Raw genomic sequence first — 21,604 nt, 5'->3', positions numbered from 1 at the left:
CTTCTTACTTTGAAACGTGCTTTATCAGTTATTTTAAATATAGTAAAATAAGATTTTCTTTCTTTAAAAAAATTCAATGTTATTTTCCTTTCGAAAATTATTGTTTTTTTGTTTCTATAAGTTTTCTCTCTATTTTCAATAATTATCTTTGTTAAATGAATGTTAAATTGAATTTTGTATTTCCGCTGCATATAACAGTTGGGCGAACATTATACTTTACCTTCGGAATTTTCTATAAATACTATATTTTTGAACGTATTATACATATGTCCCACGGGAAACAGTCCTTTATGTGTTTTTTATTATTTCTATCGAGATTAAATCTAAATTAAATATAAAGGTTTAAACTTGACAATTATATTTTGAAAAAAAATTAAATAAGAAATAGCATTTTTTTTTCTTTTCTTTTTTTTTTTTTTTTTTTTTTTTTCAAATTTGATTTGTACCAGTACTTTTGCTTATCACTGTACATATATCAAGTGTCATTGAATTATTCCTCACTAATATATTATTTAGAAATGTAAACGCAAAAGTAATACTGCATTATAAATACGCGTGAAAACTTTTACAGAATTTTTTCCATGCGTATCTAATGACAATTCGAAAATACTTTTATTTAAAGTTTTCAATATAAACGTTAAACAGATCGGTAGATTTGATTAAACGAAAAAACTACAAATTTAAACGGATATTATTCTCATAGAGTTTAAACGTCGAAAGGTATGTAAAGTATAAATGATTACATTTCAATGAATTACAAAATTTTGATTTTACGATTTGCTTTGAATTAGTATTTGACGAAAAAGGGAAATTAAAACTGAACGATAATAGAAAAATATCTTTTACGAGTAAGGCGCACGCGCAACGGCGAGTGGTTGGAATTGGTCGGAACTGATAGAGAAGAACTACTGACGAATGAGGAATTTCGACAACTTCGAAATCTTTTGAACTTAGTTATCGTTGTTTTTCTGTTAATGGACGAATAATTTTACTCGCCATCGTGTCATCTTCAGCACAAAGGGAGTCGAAATAATGAAATAGGGGGTGTTAACTATAAAGAGGGATGTATCATGTAAAAGGTATAGTACTTTGTGAACGATCGTTAGCTAGCGAGAATTAAGCTGATTCGTCCCGCCATCTTGAACTATACCGTACTCTGTCGTTGCTAAATATTCTGTTCAAGGAGGGAACTGTCAGTACATGTATACATACATCTGTGAATTCGTATTACGCGTGCCTTTCCACTTTCGAACCTCTGTTCAACGAAGTAGGGATTAGATTTTGAATTCAGATGTCGTTGTTTTTGCCATCTACAACGTATTTGACCATTTACATAGTGAATTAACTTTCATAATAGACACACGTAGGTTGCACATTTAAATCCGCATTTGTCTCTTAAGCTTCTCTCAGTTGTTAACAAATATTATGAAGGTAATACGAGATGTGTCTTTATTATAGCACTTTGTTATAAACACAAATTGTGTTTCAAATTTCATACAAATTATAATTCACAAAGCGGTGATCAAGAAGATTTTTAATCGTGTGGAAGCATCAGCTTGAAAATACGGGGGCAAGAAAGGTCGTCCGACCATCTCAAAAGGTATTGAACAGGTATATGACTGCTAACCGCGAACTCGTATTTTCCTTTTGGAAAATTGATTAAATTTTTCATATTTTTCAATATGTATTTTCTATTCATTTCGTTTTATTTTTATCCTCATATAATACCTTTGATCAAAATTTAGTGATTATGTATTAATAAAGTGTAAACGACGATTATGATCCATATAATGGCTCATTTCATTCACCTTGCAGTTTCTATATTCAATTTGAAATAATCAGAAATATACGTATGAAGTTGTAACAATATTTTATGTATAATTTGAGGAATAAAAGATAGATACAAGTGTTTTACAATGATATTCATATATAAATTTGTGCACCATTTCAGATATAGTTTAAAGAAAATAATTGTAATATTTGCTTGCATAATAAAAATGACAAATAACTCAAAGCATGATTTCTTTTGTTCTCCAATTGTTTATCTTATTTGTGTTTATTTGAAGAATATTTTATTTTCATCATAATTCTCCACTGATATTTTAATTTGCAAAATATATCTACGAAAATATTTTTGTACACAGAATAAGCAGAACTGACAAACAGTTTTGTGATGGAAAATATACCTTAAATGAGAATAATGCAGATAGCTTTGAAAACATGAGATACTCAATGTTACAAGAGCAAGAATACGGGGTAGCTTTACCTCAAAATCGGTTATCCAGGGAAATGAATGAATCTGTGATGGTTGATACAGATACTATAGAATCGAAAAACAATAGTTCTTTGGAAGAAAGTTCTGTGGTATCTAATCTTCCTCTTTTGTTTGCCAATGGGCATCCAACATCGTTAGAGAAAATTACATTGGTAAGAATATTGTTTTTGAATCTTGAATACCATATATTTTAAGTAATTTAATGTGACTCTTAAATAATCATGAGTCAGTAGAAATTATATATTTTTAATAAATCACAAATAATGCAAAAATATAAGAAATGTTTAATTTTAGACACAGTTAGAACGTTTTATCACATTCATGGTTCAGTGCTCGTTAGGTCATGATACTACCGAAGTGATCAGTGAGCCACGATGGTGGCCAAAAGAAGTTAAATTTTCAAATCCCCTAACAAGACCTAAAAGAGTAAACGATGTAAGTTAATTGCTCTTGCGAGAATGGAGCAGTATAAATAATTGTTCCTAAATGGCAAAATGTTTAATTTTCAATATGCATATCATATTTTAGAACTGGATGGCTAATTTGAAGAAATTAGTATTCAGATGTTATACATATCACAGAAGTGAATATCTTTTACGCTTTTGCTCATATCTTGCACGATATCCGCAAGAAGATTTGGAATATGTTAACAATTGGGATTCTACAACAAGTTTATATCACAAGAATACAGGAAAATTATTAGTAACATTTCGAAATGAAAATATGGTTAGTTAGTGTATTTTTGTAGCTTGCGCTAGTTTGTAGCATACAAAAGTTTTGTAGTATGTAAAAGAGAAATAATTCATTTTATTTATAGACTTATGACAGAAGATGTGGAAGTCCACGAAAAAAATTATTATCTTGTAGTGGAGTAATTTCGTCCTATTCTAATAAATCGAAACAGCAACAGCATTCCATTATGATGGTTGAGCATGCACCAACAGAAGATATTTATTTATGTGACAATTGTGATGCCGAATATGTATGCCCAGAGAAGATGAAGGTACATCAAATAAATTTATAAATAAGTGAAATTAATGATAATTTTGTATGATATTGTAGGAACACGAACGTATATGCTATGAACAAGAACAAAACGGGGGTAATTCGCGGCCCACAACACCGGACTTGCCGATTGTAGAGCCTGAACTAAGGCAAGATCAATTTTTGGAATATTTTCAATTGTGTTCGATAAAATCGGAATCGGAAACGAAAACAATTGAAGTTAACAATGGTGCTACAGTAAATAATAATAATATAATTAGAAGCACTTCTCGCCGTGTTCGTGGATCTATTAATTTTACGAGATGTTCGACTATTCCTTTTTCTTCTCCTGCTGGTATATTATTAGCTAAAAAGTCAAAGGCAATGACACAGGAAACGCAACAAGAAAGGCTAGAAAGGATAGAAAGACATCTTATTGCTCCTGTTTTAAATAGTTCGTCTAAACCAAAGTGGTTGGAAACGGACGTCAATCACGATAGATGGATCGTCACGTATAAGCCAAACCGAGAAAAATTAGCATGTGATTATGTGCATCAATACAAATTTGTAAATTCTGTTAAAAAAAAACCAAGTGAGTGTCCGATCATTGAAGAAGATCCGAAGAAATATCATTCTGCTTCATTTCTGTTTTCCCTTTTACATTTTAAAAGTAAACATCGCAATATATTTTATATTTAAGATTTATTCTATATAAGAATTGTTTCTTGTTTCTAGTGTTGAGCATACAATCGCAATTATTATACGTTGTTTGCCGACCTGTTTTTGTTCTCGTGAAGCGACTGACTCAAGAGCAAATACATGATCTCAAACGAAATTCACCAAGATATCGATGTCTTATTCGAAATGTTTCAATCAATGGTAAAGAAACAATAACGGAAGACGAAGAAAAAGCCAGGCCAAATGTTTCGTCGAAACGTAAAGCTCCAAATGACGAAAATGACATGAACGCGATGATAGAAAATGAAAAGGTAGTTTGTAATGAAATTAACACTCGAGAGTTCACCATTATTAAAGGTAAAAGTCTTTGCGATGAAAATAATACAACTGTCATTCAATCGATTAAAGAAACTGCATTGCGCGTAAAGCCATCGGTGATCAATCTTTGCTCTTCGGATGAGGAAGAGGGGCCATGCAATCCAACATCCTTGGATGAAAATAAAGATCCCATGAAGCGTGTGTCTGAGAATGTAACAGAATCATTGCTACAAAAACTTTCTTCGGCACAACTTGAATTAAAACCTTGTATCTGCTCGACGCAAGAAAAAAGCGAAAGGTTGTCAGATAATACTTTAAACAACGACGATAAAATGTATACAAACAAGTACCACAACAGTACAATGTTAAGTACACGTACAAGTTTATCCCCGATTCTTAGATCAGCACCATAAAACATCGGTTATTTGGTACTTGGTATTCATCGTATGCGCGTTACATTTGTTACAATATTTATTGTTTCAATTTTATACGATTATAAAATATGTAAAATAATGTTACATGTATCATTCTATTATTTGCAGTGTATTGTTGTTTATTAAAAAAAAAAAGAAAAAAAACCAAAAAAAAAGAAAGAAAAAAAGGAAATGAAAAAAAAATATTTCAACTGTCAAGAAGTAACAAGTTAAATCTCGATACTTTCACGGAAAACTTTAAATCGCGTTTATCATGTAACAAATAAGCCTGCGCATTTTTATATATTATATACTATTGCAAAAAAAAAAAAAAGAAAACAAGAAAAAAGGAAAAAAAAGAAAGAAAGAAACAGAAAAGATGGAGGAAAGGAAAAATAAAATAGAGATGAAAGTTGTTTTCAAAATCATTTTGTTCTTTATTGTAGATATTTAATAATATTGCTATAATATATATATATATTATATATATATATATATTCGAAGACCAAATACAGTAAACTGCATTTTTTATTCTGGTTTTTTCTTTGGTTTCATAATTTTTCTAAATAAAGATGATAAGAATTCCTTCTTCCAATCCATTTCAACACGTTTCAAAACTAATCTTTTAGTTGTAATGTTATGAAGTGGGCCAAAAGCTAGAGCAACTGCTGTACAAGCTAAACAAATTACATTGTACGGCATACTGAAATCAGGCGTAGGTAGACTAATTAATAAAGATTCAGTTCTCATTTGTACAATGTATCCTTCTCTCGAAGCGTTAAAACTGAAAATTTAATTGCGCCTTTAGCAAATATTAAACATTGTATGTTATACGTATACGTTACGTTATGTTAACAATTAATGTAGCCAGCGTTAACCTTGACGTAATGGTACTTCCATCGAGTGGCAATGCGGTATAATTCCTTGCAATTGGAAGTAATGCAGTGATAATAGCAGGACCCATGTAAAATCCGTGATTGGCATCTGGTGGGTATTCTTGCCACTTAAGAAACGAATAATCCATTTCTATAGAGAATTTAGTTACTGAGTGTGGCGGTAGGCGTAAAATTAATTCCAAATAATATGGGCTTTTTCTTTCCTTGCCTGGTAGATAACGCTGTGCCACTGTAACACGAGATATTAATGGATTAAAACAACGAAGAACAATATGCTGAAACTAAAGAATCACGAACGATTGATATGAAAAATTAGTATCCTCCATAATGTGAATACAATTACTCACATGGTATAATATTTTTTGATCCACAAGTTATTGTGACAGAATGTAAATATACTAGTAAATACCATGGTATACTTTCTAATAAAACAATGTCGAGCGTTTTCCAGTAATTATTGTAAATTTTTGTTACTAAACTACCCCTTTCCTGCCCATATCCTGTATAGAAGAATTATTCCTTTTTTTTTTTTCTCTTCTGGTATTATCTTCCATATATCTATTGTAATTTAAGTATTGTAATTTACAAACCAATGACATATCTATTTGCGTACAAAACTGAAGGATAATTTAAACCAGCTGTAGGTTTAGTGTTATATACAACTCCAATATTAAATATTCCTGTTATGGAATGTGATCTAATGTCGTAAACTGCTATTTCGTTTAATTGTCCTCCTCGGAGACTAACGATTTTTGCAGTTGGCGAAGGTACTAATTCATAGATTTGATTTGTAACGTTACTAGATATATCAATATATACATTGCTTAACGTAGCAAGAGGACATGCTTCTTTGATACCCAGTCCAAAAAATTTTCGAATTGACCAATCCTGTGTAAAAAGCCCATGCGAGTACCAAGAATTTCTCATACTTTGGAAAACTTTGCTGAAAATTTACCTGTGATACATCTGTCATAGTGTCATATATCAATGAGACAGATTGACGTAATTCCAGCGAAGTTTTAGTACACATTGTGTTAGAGCATATAACTCGAAAATGTATTCCAATGGAATGGTAATTTGTATTGTGAATATAAGCAGAATTTAATAAGGTTGACAAACCTTTCTATTAAAGCATCATATATATGTCAGTATTTGCTATATAAGATAAGTGCAAAACTTTTTCATATTTTCATTCATACCTTAGAGTTACATGGCAACAGTTTCTTAAACGGAGTTAAATTTTCGGTACAAACTATTTCCCTCGGTAACGACGAATAACGTAAATGACTAGAACTAACATTGTGATCTATCACACCTGTAGGTCGGAATGTGAATTCTGGAGACATACTATTCGCAGGATTAACAAAATTTAAAGAGGCACAAAATAAGCCAGCCAAGGCATTCGTTAAACCTTTCCATTCATCATCAACGCTGTGAGAACATGAAATAATTTTATCATTTAAATTATTGATACAATCTATAAAGTAATACGTTACATTTGTCGAGTTTAGACTGGTACTTCACTTATCGACATCCTTATGGAACCATGTAGATATCTCAGCACCGGGACCAGCATCATGATAAGGATATCCCCATTTTTGGTAATTCCATAATCCTCTGGTCAATGTAAGGTGTAATTCATCTACATTGTGACGACTTATAATTTCACCGAGTCCTCTTGGAAATAAATGAGAATGTTGAACTGAAATATTAACTCGGTTTTGCATAAAAAGATAATTTCAAGATGAGAAGAAGAAATACCTTTCTGTTAGTAAAATATAATTTTATACTTACATGTATTTATGTCTTTCGTGGTTTCCCATACAGTAGTAAATTGGAAGTATGCGTAAACATGATTACTCGGTAATGGTTTTAACATTAATTCTTCATCGAAAAAGTCATTTTGCGACGATGCAAATTTTATAAAACTGATAAAGATAGAAAATAACAGTGATATTTCAGAATGCATTATACCGAGTAAGTATGGAATACTTTCAATGTATCTATAATATCGCTTCCACTGTAAAGTAAATATTGAACATTTTATATTTGTCGTTGCAAAGGATAATAAAGAAACGTTGAAATGAATAAGAATTACATGACTTTTACTGTATCGTATAAATCATATTCGATTTACCACGCCTTCCGGCGTATATCGATGAAAAGAGGATGAACATGAAATAATACGTCACGTTATGCGAAATGCTATTAAATATTTATTAACTTTTTACTGTCTAACGACATGGAAAATTCAACAGGTACGAAAGACGACGTATAACGTATATGTAGTTACAAGTTAACTAACCGGAAAATTCATAGGATAAATGGACGCGTTAGTTAGCAACGGATAAGATATGAAGTATTTCTCGTCTGCAGGGGAGTTTTCATTGCTAGAAAGGATCGATATATCGTATCATACTGTAACCAGATGTTTTAAAGTATAAAAATATTGAAAATTAAAAATTGAAAAGAAGGGGCAGTTGTGTAATTACTTTTTAATTTGAATTGTTTGTTTTCCTGATAGTAAATTTATTTTAGAGAAAATGTTGATCTAATGGAAATGTCGTTTAAGGATCAATAATTGTGAGACAGTGTTATATCGATTTTAGCATTCTTGGCTGGAGTGATATTAAAAGAAGGTGTACCTTATTACGGAAGTGTAGAAATATAAATTATACGTTAAATATGGAATCCGAAGAGGGGGAAACATATTTGAAACAAGGAATGACGGTACGCAGCGAAAAGAATACAACTATCGACTACGATGAAGACAGAGTAAGGTTAGAGTTAATAAATTTAGCGTAAGGTTGTGTGGCTTATGTTCATAAGATTCAATTAATTATAAAAAGGGCTATACTATGAGGCATAATTGGTAACCATTGTAGTTGCACGAGATGACAGCATCGTATTCGGAGATATCATTTGATTCGCAATCATCTCCACCTGTATCAGAGTTAAGATCGTTGATCGATTCCCCAGATATCGATGGAACAAAACTCCTGGAAGACAGTTTAGAGAAAATGAACGGAATTGGTAGTAGACCGGACCAGTTGAATTTAAAAAATAGAGAAGCTAGCCCAGTCGAGGATGAAGATATAGATCCCCCGAGTTATCATAAAGCAATGGGATATTTACAATTGGAAGGAACAGTAATGCAAGATGGTGATATGGTATTATTCGTTGCGGAAGATTTAGAAAATAAAATTAAGTTATCTAGCCCTGTGACAAAAAAGGGAGAAACTCCATCTTTTCCGGGTTCTCGCAGTTCTACACCGTGTTTATACAGGCAAGCCTTGACACCTCAAGTGCCTCTTCTCGATCATAACGTATTAAACGAATTAGAGATGGAAGCGAGGAAAGTGGCCACCTCTGTGGACGCGTTAACAGAAAATTTAGCAGCTATTCTACATAGCGTAAATTATCTTTCAGTCGTATTTACACCTTCTTATTTTATGAAAAACATTTTCTTATCTATAAATTGGAACATTAGGTTTTCGAAAGGTTTCAAAGGTTTTCCATAAATTACTTTCAGGCATCCGCACTCACTGTAGCCTGTTTGGAAACATACAGGGATGCTGTATGTAAAACATGCGACGCTGTGGATCACAATATTAAATCCATGTATCAATTAATGGCAAAATGCGAAGAATTATCGAAATCAATGGGACCTATATATAAGCTTGCGGAACAAATGCGAGTATTACAATATTTTTCTACACTTACATATTTGTAATTCATACTAACATCTTGCTTCTTTCTGAACTTTTAGTAAAGAAATGAAGAGAATGTTGGAGCTATTCGAAAGCGCTATGAATTTGTAATTTGTATGCAGGGAGAATGATACTTTTCCTATAAGATCGTACGATTAAGATATTCGTCTGTTTCAACTTATCGGATCATCCGGAAAACTAGTTTCGTAGTTCTAAGTTGTTTAATTTTGGAAAATATAATTTTGTTAAAATTCAACGTTTCTTTCCTTTAAATTAGTACTATCACGTTGAATATACTGTTACATAGAGGACAGAGGAATCTTTATTAGATATAAATAAAACACCATATGTTTCGCTTTATTTAGTTGTGACTTTAAGCACCAGTTACAATTTCAGTTACCTACAAAATGATCACGAGTACTAATAATAGGATTAATTTATAATTTAACCTTTCGTCCCTTCATCCCTGTGCAATGTCATTGGTACGATATTTTCAAGATTTCGAAGTGACCATCGAGCCGAATTCAGACGTGACCATGACACGAAGAGCGTGACTGTTGGTGAGATACGACCTCGTGGAACTTTTATTAATCGTATTTAAAACGACTTAAAATGATCATATTCGTACAATATCCTGTAGCTTCTTTAACGTAACTTTTATATTTTCGAAAAAAAAGAAAAGAAAAAAATGTTGCAGAGATTTTTCATTACGATAATTTAAATATTCGTGCACGTGAAATATAGGCCTAAACGTATATTTTATAGTACTTGATTATAGTACTTTATAGTACTTATTTAGAAGCAAAATATTGAATTTCAGCGTTAAGTCCCGTTTTCCAGAATTTCATAGGTGGCATTGAAACGCTAATTACAATCGGTTTATATTATCCAAATGCACGAAATATGACCGAATGAAATGTTAGAAACGGACAAATATAAAAAGTTAGTTAAGTTTTGTAAATTCGGAAGATTGGTTGATACGTTGAGTGTAAATGGATGAATATACGCGTGGTATAGTGTTTCCGATAGTGATTCAAGAAGCAGTATCCAGTGCGTTATTTCGTTCTTTTCTTTTATATTTAAACTCTATACTCTTTTGTACTCGGTGAGCGCTCTTCGCTTCCAGCGTCGCATTTTATATCTCTTTCATTCCGGGACGGTACAATGTAGGGAGTAATTCGCGTGTATGACGAGGTTCGGTGGTGATCTATTGTAAATCAGAGCTGTAAATAACATTATCAAAAAACGACCGTGGTAAATGCGTCGCGACGCGCGCCTCATTTAACGTATTCGGTCGACGTAATTATTAAAGACAGAATGATTTTAATCCGGCTGGGAAAAAGAGTGGTGATAGCGGACAAACACCTCGTTAATTTATTCTCCTGGCCCGACGCCCATTGAGATCGCGGACGTGTAACATCGTACCCCTCGTACCATTCCCTACAAACGTGCTCACGCGTTCGCTCTTTTGCACGTTTTGAATTCCTGTCGATGAACACCGATTCTTCCTCTTGCCTCTCTTTCTTTCCACCCTCCTTCTCCACCTTCCGTTCCTGCTCTTCCTCCTAGTCTTGCCCTCCCTCCGCTCTACTCTTAGCCCTCTTTCCTCTTTCACGTTTGCGCACACCCTCGATGAAAGAGGGCACGTTTCTGCAGTTACGAACAAAATGTTTGAATCACGAGTGTTTTGATGTCGTTACATGCCATTGCGTATCATCAGTCATACATGCTACACGTGTGACTTTCTTCTCCTTGAAGTTAGGCAGAAACGGGAGAGAGAGAGAGAGAGACTGGAATCGCGACAGATCGCGTATTCGACGTTAAAGAGAAACACACGGTCGCATCGATCGTGTATCGCGATATCGACAAACTCGTTTCGCTTATTATCCATCGTTACGGAGGAATAACGGTGGGAATAAGTAAAAGGAACGATGAACGCGCGTAGATGATAAATCGGAATGTTGGTGGTATCTCCGAGGTTTGCTCGCGCGAGGTGTGATCGAGTGACGATCATTGAAGCACGAGAGACCGACAGGAATTAGAGAAGACGGAGTAGAAACGAAGAGAAGAGAGGAGAAAAAGGAGAAGAAAAAGGGGAAAGGAGAAATGCTTGGCAGATCACAGACAGCCTAATTAAAAGGCTCGCCGTCACGCAGAATCTTCTTTCTTTCGTTTCAAGAAGAGCACAGCTAGTGGTAAAATCTCAGGAAGCTGACATCTCTTTTTTCTTTTGTCCTGTCTTTAACCCTGCCTCGCATACGTATCTATGAACATCCGTTTGTGGTTGCTTGGTAATGAGTCGAGGGTATCCTCTTTCGAAACGTTGTTGCTCTTCCTCCTTACAGAAGCGGAGATAAAAGAAAACGTATGTATACGTAGATGCATGCATAAATCGAGAGAAAAGTGCGAGAGAGGATCTTCGATGTTTGCATCCATCTACGGTATTTGTTTTTATATAGCAGCACGTTCCTTTTATTATTTAGCCACGAGTTTCCTTAAAAAGGAAGAAAATATATATATGTATGTATGTATATTTTTTTTTTCTCTCGTTCACCTTACGGGTTCTACGGCATTTGCTTTCAATTGTACAAGTGGAAATGTTCGATTACGCGTTCGCTGTGTTGTTTTCTGGAATGAACCGAACCGAACCATCGTAAAACCCTACTCCGTGAAAGACAAAGTTTAAAGAACCTTCAAGAACTGGCCAATTAAATTGCGATTTGCAAATTAACTTTGGTAATTATGAGTGGGCTTGGAGAGCAGTGCGGTGAGGAAGGGTTGGAGAGTTGGGATTACAAACGAGACGGCGGGAACTTGGCAACTTTTCAGTCGCTTTTTATACAACTTTTCTTATTAAGATCGTGATTATGAATTTTCTATTTGATCACCCTTTCGCGAACACGTGACGTATTTATTTTTGCGATCGATTATTATTTCTTAAGGGAAAGTTAGGAAGAATGGAGAGAAAGTAGAATCTGCGCGAAATCCTCGATTATTATATAGAAGTTTCGACTTTTATCTGGAATATGAGCTCTGGCTTGGATGACCCGGCGACGTGGGCAAAGTTTCGCGTTTCTAGTTACAGGGAACGGAAAGTAACGGAAGTTGAGCCTCGATGGCGGAAGAGTTGGAATCGAAATTCCAAGTTGCTTAGGGGGAAAGAAAGAAAGAAAGAAAGAAAGAAGGAAGGAATCGCGCCAGATGGAATAGACGCGACGAAATGGAACGAAAACGTATAGCCGAGTATAGTATAATACAGAAAGGAGGATAGGTATGGCTGGAAGGAAGGGTTATCGGCTGTTTGCGCATACCTGCGCTATCGCAACGGTAGCGTTGCAAACGCGGTAGTTTTGGATAATCAGCATTTGTGTAACTCTGTTTTGCTCTTTGCGTTATTCGTCCGTCTCCATGGGCCGAGGTATCTCGTTCCATTCCATTCCGTTCTGTTCAATCCCGTCGCGTTCGTTTCTCCTGTAATCGTTTCTCTCCTTTTCTCTCCGTTGCATTTTGCTGCGTTCTCCTTTCCACTCGGCTCCTCGCTCCTCTCGTACGCTGCTCGACTCCCACTAACAGTTGCAACCAATGTGACTATGGTCTCCGACGGCCGGTCGCTCATCCTTTTGTCCGTCTCCGTCTAACGCGCGAAAAACTATTCTTCCTCTCGTTTGCGCTTTCTTCATCCCCTCTCCGGCGGGCATAGTATAGCCCTATCTCGTTTCATCGTACACCCGAGACACGCCTCCCACTCGTGGCGCGCGACTGCCGTTGAATTCAGTCGACGCCGAGCCGGCACGCGTGTTGGCTGAATATTTTTCTCGCGTGTTACCACGACGTTGCGTCGTTTGCCTTCTTTTGCCTCGCCTCGCCTCGCGCTTCGTCTCGTCTCGTCTCGCCGCGCCTCGTCGCTCTTCGTTTTTCCTCGCGTCCAGTTGCGAGTTTTCGAGAGTCTCTTTGTCAACGCGTAAATGCGAAAGTCGCGTTCGAAGCGAGTAATCGCTCTGTTTGCTTTTGTGCTCGTGTGGAACCGCGAGGAGGCGTGCAGCGACGATGCTAGATCATCGGAGAGCGAGGACGATCTAGCCGCCTCGTGTCGTGTGTGAGTGCCACCAACAGCGATATTTCCTCGACGTCGTCGTCGTCGTCGTCGTCGTCGTCGTCGTCGTCGTCGTCGTCGTCGTCGTGCTCGTCGCCGTCGTCGTCGTCGACGTCGTCGTTTCGAATAAGTGGAAAGAAAAGTGTCGAGTGGAAGGTTTGCCAGCGTAATTGCTTTCGTTCGCGTTTCCTTCGATTCTCTCTACTTGTTTCTTCGAGTTGCTCGTTTTACCGGTCTAGAACGGGCAACACGCGATCAAACGCTCGTTCTAACCGATATATTGGCTTCGACATCGTTTGCATCTGGCATCGTTTCTACGGGCAAAAACGTGGTTAGCAAGGGCTCGATATCAGCCGCAGCCGTGTTAAACATGGATTTCGTGATTTTGAAGGTAAGCAATTTTCCCTCGATTCTCGTACGGCTTATTATCCACCGTACCATTTACCGCGTGTTCCATTATTCCGATACGCGGCAGATCTATCTGGTCGTTTATCTCGCGAATTTCGATCGTGCTTTTTTTCTCCACGCATGGAATTCCAAGCGCGTTACACATCGTCCGACGGATACGCGTACGCGTACGCGTATACATACGTGGTATACGCGTACGCGTAGACGGTGTATACGAAAATATCGCTGGAACGACGATGGTTCGGTTATCGAAATATACGAAACGTGAACGGTAAGGAACTTTTGTAATCGTCGCGAAGCCAAGACGATTCGTGGTGTACGGAAAGATAAAGGAAAGCAAGGGTTGTTGGAGAAGTTGCGAGGAAAAAGGTTTCCTTTCCTACTCGCACATTTCCTCGAGCGCGTATCGATAATAATCGATGAAAGGACGCGGTACGTTTATGGTCGGTTTCCGATCACCGGACCGATCGGGAAGAAAGTAATCTCGTAAGGTAAAAGAAAATGCGCGTAAAATGGTAACGTATGGCGGACACGTATCCGGACGTGTTTATCTTTCGTTCTTATCGTGTTGGAACTAGCGAAGCAAGTTCACGCAAGGTAAACTGGGCGATAAAGAAATTTCGAGGGAACACAGTGACCGGATGTGTGTTTGCCAAGGTATGTCGGTTATATCGAAGTTGCTCGGCCCACCGTACACGTGTACGTTCGTTTGCGTGCTGTTTAATTTTAGCGCTCGCAGTGCGATCTAGGGGATTGCGTATTATTTTCCGCTTTCTTTCTTTCTTTCTTCCTTTCTTTCTTCCCTTCTTTCTTTCCTTTCTCTCGCGCGAACCTGGTCGTTGGCCGTAAACGTTGCCCGTAAATCGAATTGCCCGTCGGATTGGACGAACGTATATATGTTGGCGGTGCAGCGGTAAGAATGCTAGCGAGAGGTTAAATAAGTGGCGGGCTGCTGCGGGTTAAATAGCGAGGGAGTATCGGTTGGATTAGAAGGGAATGCCGTTTACTCGTAGGGACGCGAACGCGTTTAGGACAGAGTAGAACAGAGTAGAACAGAGAGGCGTTGGAATCGGTAAGCGCGAAACGACACGCGCATCGCTGTGGAATGTTTGGCGGTGTTGCGGGAATGGTGGCGAATTTTTCCAGCTGTTCGGCCCGATGACGGACGGAATAGAGGGTTTTGTAGCAACTGCGAGCATCCGGGCCGAATGTTACGCGATAGAAATATCGGGATGATAACGAGCGTCGAATAGTTGGAACGCCGAGCTTCCATATACTTACGCCTCGTCACTGTCGCGAATTACTCTATAGGCACGTACGTCTTTTTTGATCGTGGCGATATCGGTGATACTGGACGCGTCGTTGAACGCGAGTTATTTTCGTTTGGAGACGTATTCGTGCTCTCGTTCTGTCCCGATTGCATAGATTTCATTAACGAAGAAGGCGCGCGCATCGCGCCTCGGTGTCGAAGCTTAATTTAAATGCATATCGCGCGGCGAGCTCCCTCCTTCTCCATCTACTCGGAAGAGTGGACGGATTATCGTAGAGCGTAATAAGCGTTTTGCCGGTATAAGGAAATAAAAGAGAAGAAGGACGCGTTGTATCGGGTGGCGGAGTCCGTGTGGCGAAAGTAATGGGAAAAGTTTGATCTTTTCCTTTCGTTTCGTTTCAGAGTTATTCGGGGATTTGGAGATGGGCGATAGAAGAGAGATCGCGATGACGAGAATGGGTTGTATCGACGTCGCGATACTCGCAAGATTTCCAATTAGTTTGCCAGTAGGTAGCATCGTCTTGTAACGACGCGATTGCGTCGATGAAACGCGTAAAGTGTTGGTTACGGAGTAGCAGCGAGTAGGGTAGCGGCGAGGAGAGGAGCGGAGAGGAGCGTGGAGTGGAGAGGAGAGGAGAGGATGAAATCGCAAAAATTACTTGACAGCTGGGAACGGTGGAAATATTTTAATTCTTTCCTTCGAACACTCCCCGCACTCGAGATAATTGCCATTTGCGCCAATAAAGTCGGAATCTCGGCAGTTCCTCGTACCTACTCTCCTCTTCTTCCTCGTCACCGTTCTCTTCCCCCTTTTCCCCCTTTTCCCCCTTTTCCCTTTCTTCTCCCTACCAATGCTCCCCCGCTCCGTTTCAACTCTTCGCTTTCGTTCTTTCCTCCTTCGCTTTATGCGTTTTTCCCCGCTTCTCCGTCGTTTCTTCTTTTCTCCGTGTGACACGTCCGTCCGTTCGATCTTATCCAAGCGTATCGAGAGATTCCACGATTATCGGTCAACGACCTCTCCTCTTGGTCGGCTGTCTTTCGTCTCGCCTCGAAAGACGTTATCGAAAGGATTTCCTCCATTCTTCGCCATTGAGAAATACAGCCACGCGCGGAGCGTGGCAATACGTATGTGTGTATATATATATATATATATATGTATATTCGCGCGATGTAGACGAGTTGTAGTATTCGTAACGACACGGATACACGCGGGTCGGGATGAAAAGAGGTCTGGCGGCTGTTGCGCGGTCGTGTATCGGAAAGGAATAAAATAGACGGCGAAACTCATCGAATCATCGTCGCCGATCAAGTATTCGCTCTTTTCATTTTGCGGCCATTCGCAAACACTGTTTACAACATGGCACGCAAACATAGTCGTTATTCGATAAATTGATACGGGATGCAGTTTGACCGTATGTGTACTTTTATCGATCTGCTCTGAATACGCGCGCGATACGTTCGCGTTCGCACGGTAAGTTCGTCGGGACGTTTTAATTAAACGGCTACCAGTAGCGGCAAGTACCATCGCCATCACTGCTACCACCGCCACTACCACCTGCTGCACCGCCATTAGCGTCGATAACGCTACCGATACCGGTAGCGATTGTCCATCCCTTTGGAAATGTGGATAATTGGCAGCGTTGCCGAGCACCGGGTCGGGTGGAAGGGTAGGAATGGAAAATCGGCGGTCAAGGCTCCTCTCCCGTTGCGCAATATCGATCCCCGTACGAATTGCAGGTTGTCGTAGCTACGTACGGAAGAACCGCGCGATTAAGGTCGACGTTGATTAGATCTGGAGGCATTAGCGCGATAAAGGGCGAGCGATGCGTAGTCGGAAAGGAAGAGACACGTGCTGCGAATGGCGGTTACGGTAGTGGAACGAGATCGGTAAGTTGATCGTCGTCGAGAGGACGACGCAGCTTGGGCCGATTTTCGTTTCGCTTCTCGGATTACTCGGATGCACTGGGAAATGTGGGCCGCGCGCAGCTGGCAAAACGGAGAGAACGCCGAGTGCCGACCGATATCTGCGCCAGGGAAATAGAAGGGAAATAGAAGGGAAATAGAGGGGAAACTTTTCAGCGAAAAGAGCGTATCGCGAGATCACGTAGGTTCGCTTGTACGCGTAGGTTTGTCTAGTCGTCGCTACATCCACGCATCTCGCGTTTTCATCGGTCCCAACGAACCGAGCGCTGTAACAGCTTTCCCACTCTTCTCCACTCTTGCACTCTTCCAATTTTCCAACCTCGATCCGCGCCTGCTACTTCCCTTTCTACGCAAAAACATGCATCGTATGCTAATGTTTGCATCGTTGACACCTCTGCCATCGGTGTGGCCACCTCCGAGATCCCTTCCGTAATCCCTCGCCGTCACCGACCCTTCTTCGTGTCTCTCGCGCATTTCCTTTCCCTTTCCCTTTCCCTTTCCCTTTCCCTTTCCTATACCTTTTGCCTTTACTCTTGGCTGCTCGGATGGTACAGCAGCGTATTTGTACACATGTAGTTTGCAGCGGACTGCAACCGGATATTTTTGGAGCGAGCTCGACCCGTGTCGAACGTCCATGATTTCTGGGGGATAGATTTGACAGTTGTGCGAGGCAACGAGAGGGAGAAGGTTGATTTTTCGAAGCCCGAGTTTCGGGCCGATTTCCAACTCTGGTTTTCCCGTCTCGCGAACCTAACCTAACCGTCCCGAGTACGATATTTATGGGATTTACGGGACGGTAGGCCGGAACCGTTTAACCGACCAGGTACAACTAAACGCGAGCCGTAGCCCTAGGCCACGGTTATACCCGTTTTTCCGCCCGTTTTTCCGCCCGTTTTTCCGTCCGTTTTTCCACGCGATAAAATTACACCGAAGCGTGGCGTTTCTCGTTCGGATTCCATTCGATCCGATCTTACGATTAATTACTTTTCCCGAGTCTCTCTCTCGGCCGTTGGACGAGAGACATCGTTAACCGGATATCGATCTTGCGAGAAACCGTGTTCGGTGTTTATCGAAAGCGGGTTCGTCGTGGTCGGAGCTCGTTAGCGTGCTAAAACTCGTTTAGTAGCGTGATAATAATGTGCGTGCCAAGGAGCGTGGAAAATCGTCGAGGGAAGAAAAGGAAAAGAGAAGAAAAAAATGAGTGGAAAGAGAAAGGAAAAAGGAAGGCGGAAAATTTCGGATGTATTTGCGAGAATCCGGTCTACTCGATTCTCCTTAACGATCGTTGCTTCGTTTAACGTGCACCACGACCATGACGACGACGACGACGACGACGACGACGACGTTAACAAAGTCGACAGGATAGACCTTTTGCTTTCTCGATAAACGATAAACGAGGAAAGGATTGGCGGGAGAGAGGAAATAGGTCGATTGGATCGGTGGATAGGATGGAGCGTGGAAGGCGTCGCATAGCGTGGCATCGCGAGTTGGACGTGGAGCGAAAGAGATAAGGAAGAGAATGGGACCGTTTGCGCGCGCAGATGCATTTATCGTCTTTATTACGAGCGTCGGGAATCACGAGTAGGCGGTTATTCGGTAACTATATTCGAACACGAAATCATTAAATAAAGTGGGCTTAACGAATGCACGAGTGCATAATCGTTGCGCCTCCCGCGCTACATTTGCACGCGTTTCCTCGTTTACTTCCCCCGCGTGACAGCGTCGAATCCCGTCAAATTAATTTCGTCGAGCGCCTCTGCCTTCCATTATCGCGTATATTCCCACGGAACTAGAGAACACGCGAGCGAACAAGAGAAGCGACGGAAAGCTATTCCCCGAGCCATTTTCAGTCCTCGATTATATCGCGCATCGACGAGTTTTCCTACTCTCGTCAATCGTTTTTCCTTCTTTGTCCCTTGTCCCTTCTTCCTTCTTCTCTTCTCCATTCCGTTGCGCGCGCTCTACCCTCGAATAGCCTAAATCCTAAGCCCTAGGCGAACGCGCTATTTCGAATGCGAAACGGAGAATACGAGGTAGACGCGTGCGTAAGTGTTCGCGCGTAGGATAGGAAAAGGACGAGAGCTCGAAAAGCCGCGGCGGGAAATGAATATTCAGTGGACGTCGATGGCGGTAACGCGCGACCGCCGTCGTGCTCCTTGCCAGAACCACGGGGATCCGTCGTCGCGGAGATTTCTTTCGCATCGCGACCAGCAGCTATACGTTCAAACTTGTACGAAAGAGATACGGGGAATTTCCGGTTTAACGGGAAACGAGAAAGGGGAAACGGGAAAGGGGAAAGGGGAAAGGGTAAAGGGGAAAGGAGAAAGAGAGCGAGGAGTAGGAAGAGGTGGACTAATCGGATCACGGGACGGTGCGCGGTGTCGACGTTTCGAGTACGCGTCGCTGCTCGAAACTTGGAAAGTACTTGGACGCGTGCCTCGAGAGCGTAATTTACGGAGCTAGATTACGTATCGCGTTGTACTCGCGTTGTACTCGCGTTAACGTTCAGAAACCTCGTTTCTACGCGTACACCAGCTCCCCCCCGACTATTCCCTTCCGCGGCAACTTTAAACGGCGCGAGATGGTTTTTTCGTTGCTCCAACGAGAGAGGAAGAAAAAGAGAGACGGGGTGGTTGCGCGTGGGCCTGTCCCATTGGACGGATGCGAATTTGCTGGCATCGCGAACGCGATCCAGACGTAGTCGACCGACCGGTGAACCGATTAACCGGCTAACGATGTAATTTATTCGGCTGGTTTTCCCTGCGGTAGAGAGAGAGAGAGAGAGAGAAGAGAAAAGGTTCTCCTCTGCACGGACGGGGTACACCCGGGGTAGTGTCGTGGGAGTTTGGGACGCTGCCTATGCACGCTGTGCCGCTGCTGCCGCGTTCAATGTGGCGCATTCATCGAGAAAAGGTTCTCCGTGGCTCCGCGGAGACCGGGTAAGAAAAAACGAAAGATAGCATCGCTGTTTGAAACGGTTTAAAAGGAAGCGAGAAACGGCACGTCATTTTCTACCCTTCTCGCGCGCGAGATCGTGTTCGATATCTTTCACGCCCACGCGAAATTAATCCGAATTTTCGATCCGTTTCCGCGTGCTTCGTACTTTTCGCTCTGTCTCGCGATAACACGCCATCCACCCATTCCAATAAATCACTCCGTCTCCGCGGCCACAGTTTATTCCGCAATTTTTTTACTCCCTTCCCTTCCGTATCGCGCGAGTCAGAGCGATCGAAACACGGAAGACAGAGGTGGAGGAATGGATAATTGCCCGCTACTCTTGATCTTTCCAACGAGATGCGCCCGATGGCCGTGTGTATCGAATAAAACACGCGAGAGCGAGCAGAGTTTTGCGGTTTTACGCGTTTCGTGACGCGGCGAATCGAGAGCGGAGAATGGAGCAGAGCCGAGCCGCGTGGACGGCTACAAAGCGATTCGATGATTTGGACGAGAAGCGAAAGAGGGAAAAACAAGGGGTCAAACCGGGCGAACGATAGGGGGGGACTCGGTTCGAATTAAACGAATGGTAGCCAGTCGACGCGTTAGTGGACCGATTAAACGGCGCGTTCTCCGCATTCGTCCAACGACGGGTCCAGGACCACGTCCAATGACGTTTCGCGTGTATTTTCCAAAGCTCGGGACACCAACACGTCAAAAACGTCTCACCGATACGATGTCCTGCAATCTACTCGTGACGAAGGGACGCGTGGAATCGCGACGGTATAGCGAGGGTTAGGTTAGGTTTTAGAGAGTACTACTACTAGGCGGCCGCGACAGTCGGGGGCCATAGAGAAACCAGCCGGAGAAGAGAACGTTTGACTCCGATTGCGAACGCGTATTATAGGTGCAGTCTCGAGGGACCAGTTGAAAATGTACCGTATCCCACTGGCCACGCTATTCTACCGGCACAAAGCGCCTCGGCGCCGCTCCGTTCCGTCACGTTCCCTGTTTCCCGACTTGTCTGCATTTACATACATACATACCTGCGCGAATCGTTTGCTCCTCGTCTCCATTTCCATTGCAGCCCGCGATCGTTGGTCCATTCGTTGTTTCACCGGCTCTGCAGACCTCTCTCGTGGTCTCTGGCCTTTATCGGAACTCGTCCGTGTCCCAATCGACCACCACACTACCCTTCTTCCTTTTATCCCTCTCCTTGCTATTCCGATTAGTTTCCCGTATCTTCTTCCCATCTTTCCATCTTTCCATCTTTCCATCCTTCGCGTTCGCGTTCGCGTTATTATCCTCGCGTGAGAATATTCCCCCGCGAGAAATATTCTCCTTTCCTATATATGGCAAACGAATTCCATTTCACGCGAATCGGCTACCGCGTTTCCCATCGTCTTTAGATCCCACGCTTCTACCCTCTTCTACCCGTTCGCTCTCTCGTTGTTTTCCTCAATTACGCCGAACGCGAACGAAACCAGAGGCAACCATTAACGATTCCAGTCTCCTTCGAAATACCAGACTGCGCGCGACGTCCACGAAAGGGCACGATGCGGTCGTCCCTTTATTCCACGTCTATTCGAGATCTGTTCGAGGTCGGTTCGAGATTCATTCCGGGTCTATTGCAGTTTACTCGAGTTTATTCGAATCGAGTCGCACTCACGGGTCGCGAACCAAACCGAGAGGAGAGAAGGCT

General features: G+C 41.1%; 4 protein-coding genes across 5 annotated transcripts in view; 3 read left to right on the top strand and 1 right to left on the bottom strand.

Annotated features, from left to right (window-relative positions):
- Positions 1 to 2,154: 2,154 nt before the first annotated feature.
- ova (ovaries absent) lies at positions 2,155 to 4,702 on the top strand. Its single transcript, XM_017899709.1, has 6 exons — positions 2,155 to 2,427; positions 2,570 to 2,710; positions 2,804 to 3,001; positions 3,093 to 3,278; positions 3,338 to 3,851; positions 3,995 to 4,702. Exons 1-6 carry the CDS (start codon positions 2,221 to 2,223, stop codon positions 4,666 to 4,668), a joined length of 1,920 nt encoding a protein of 639 aa, XP_017755198.1. The 5' UTR covers positions 2,155 to 2,220; the 3' UTR covers positions 4,669 to 4,702.
- A 494-nt stretch (positions 4,703 to 5,196) lies between these two features.
- PIG-T (phosphatidylinositol glycan anchor biosynthesis class T) lies at positions 5,197 to 7,744 on the bottom strand. Its single transcript, XM_017899617.1, has 9 exons — positions 7,663 to 7,744; positions 7,359 to 7,584; positions 7,089 to 7,266; positions 6,764 to 6,995; positions 6,520 to 6,687; positions 6,155 to 6,452; positions 5,912 to 6,064; positions 5,547 to 5,793; positions 5,197 to 5,452 (listed from the first exon to the last, which is right to left on the bottom strand). The coding sequence occupies exons 2-9, from the start codon at positions 7,531 to 7,533 to the stop codon at positions 5,197 to 5,199; spliced, it is 1,707 nt and encodes a 568-aa protein (XP_017755106.1). The 5' UTR covers positions 7,534 to 7,584; positions 7,663 to 7,744.
- A 382-nt stretch (positions 7,745 to 8,126) lies between these two features.
- BORCS6 (BLOC-1 related complex subunit 6) lies at positions 8,127 to 9,544 on the top strand. Of its 2 annotated transcripts, none has more exons than XM_017899777.1 (4): positions 8,127 to 8,339; positions 8,450 to 8,977; positions 9,097 to 9,257; positions 9,334 to 9,544. In XM_017899777.1, exons 1-4 carry the CDS (start codon positions 8,250 to 8,252, stop codon positions 9,383 to 9,385), a joined length of 831 nt encoding a protein of 276 aa, XP_017755266.1. In that variant the 5' UTR covers positions 8,127 to 8,249; the 3' UTR covers positions 9,386 to 9,544. The 2 variants fall into 2 exon arrangements, with proteins under 2 accessions (XP_017755266.1, XP_017755275.1); XM_017899786.1 differs by having other exon boundaries at positions 8,264 to 8,344; positions 9,334 to 9,543.
- A 3,964-nt stretch (positions 9,545 to 13,508) lies between these two features.
- Slip1 (SLo interacting protein 1) overlaps positions 13,509 to 21,604 on the top strand; it is a 34,670-nt gene continuing 26,574 nt past the window's right edge. The window contains exon 1 of the mRNA XM_017899674.1: positions 13,509 to 13,758. Within this exon, the coding sequence (XP_017755163.1) occupies positions 13,738 to 13,758 (21 nt within the window). The 5' untranslated portion in view covers positions 13,509 to 13,737. The remainder of the gene's footprint in view (positions 13,759 to 21,604) is intronic.

The sequence above is a fragment of the Eufriesea mexicana genome, unplaced genomic scaffold (assembly GCF_001483705.2).
Source record: "Eufriesea mexicana isolate 0111107269 unplaced genomic scaffold, ASM148370v2 scaffold4744748266, whole genome shotgun sequence".
Lineage (NCBI taxonomy): Eukaryota > Metazoa > Arthropoda > Insecta > Hymenoptera > Apidae > Eufriesea > Eufriesea mexicana.
The sequence above is the reverse complement of the archived record's forward strand: the minus strand, read 5'-3'. Positions and strand labels throughout refer to the sequence as shown.

What these genes read in the sequence shown, in the direction of transcription:
- ova (XM_017899709.1), top strand. Translation starts at nt 2,221, where the DNA reads ATGAGATACTCAATGTTACAAGAGCAAGAATACGGGGTAGCTTTACCT. An exon ending in CGTTAGAGAAAATTACATTG is followed by an intron (nt 2,428 to 2,569) that starts GTAAGAATATTG and finishes GTTTAATTTTAG; the next exon opens with ACACAGTTAGAACGTTTTAT. An exon ending in TTCTGTTAAAAAAAAACCAA is followed by an intron (nt 3,852 to 3,994) that starts GTGAGTGTCCGA and finishes TCTTGTTTCTAG; the next exon opens with TGTTGAGCATACAATCGCAA.
- PIG-T (XM_017899617.1), bottom strand. Translation starts at nt 7,533, where the DNA reads ATGCATTCTGAAATATCACTGTTATTTTCTATCTTTATCAGTTTTATA. An exon ending in TTCCATAAGGATGTCGATAA is followed by an intron (nt 6,996 to 7,088) that starts GTGAAGTACCAG and finishes ATGTTCTCACAG; the next exon opens with CGTTGATGATGAATGGAAAG. An exon ending in CGCAAATAGATATGTCATTG is followed by an intron (nt 6,065 to 6,154) that starts GTTTGTAAATTA and finishes TCTTCTATACAG; the next exon opens with GATATGGGCAGGAAAGGGGT.
- BORCS6 (XM_017899777.1), top strand. Translation starts at nt 8,250, where the DNA reads ATGGAATCCGAAGAGGGGGAAACATATTTGAAACAAGGAATGACGGTA. An exon ending in TCGACTACGATGAAGACAGA is followed by an intron (nt 8,340 to 8,449) that starts GTAAGGTTAGAG and finishes TAACCATTGTAG; the next exon opens with TTGCACGAGATGACAGCATC. An exon ending in TATAAGCTTGCGGAACAAAT is followed by an intron (nt 9,258 to 9,333) that starts GCGAGTATTACA and finishes CTGAACTTTTAG; the next exon opens with TAAAGAAATGAAGAGAATGT.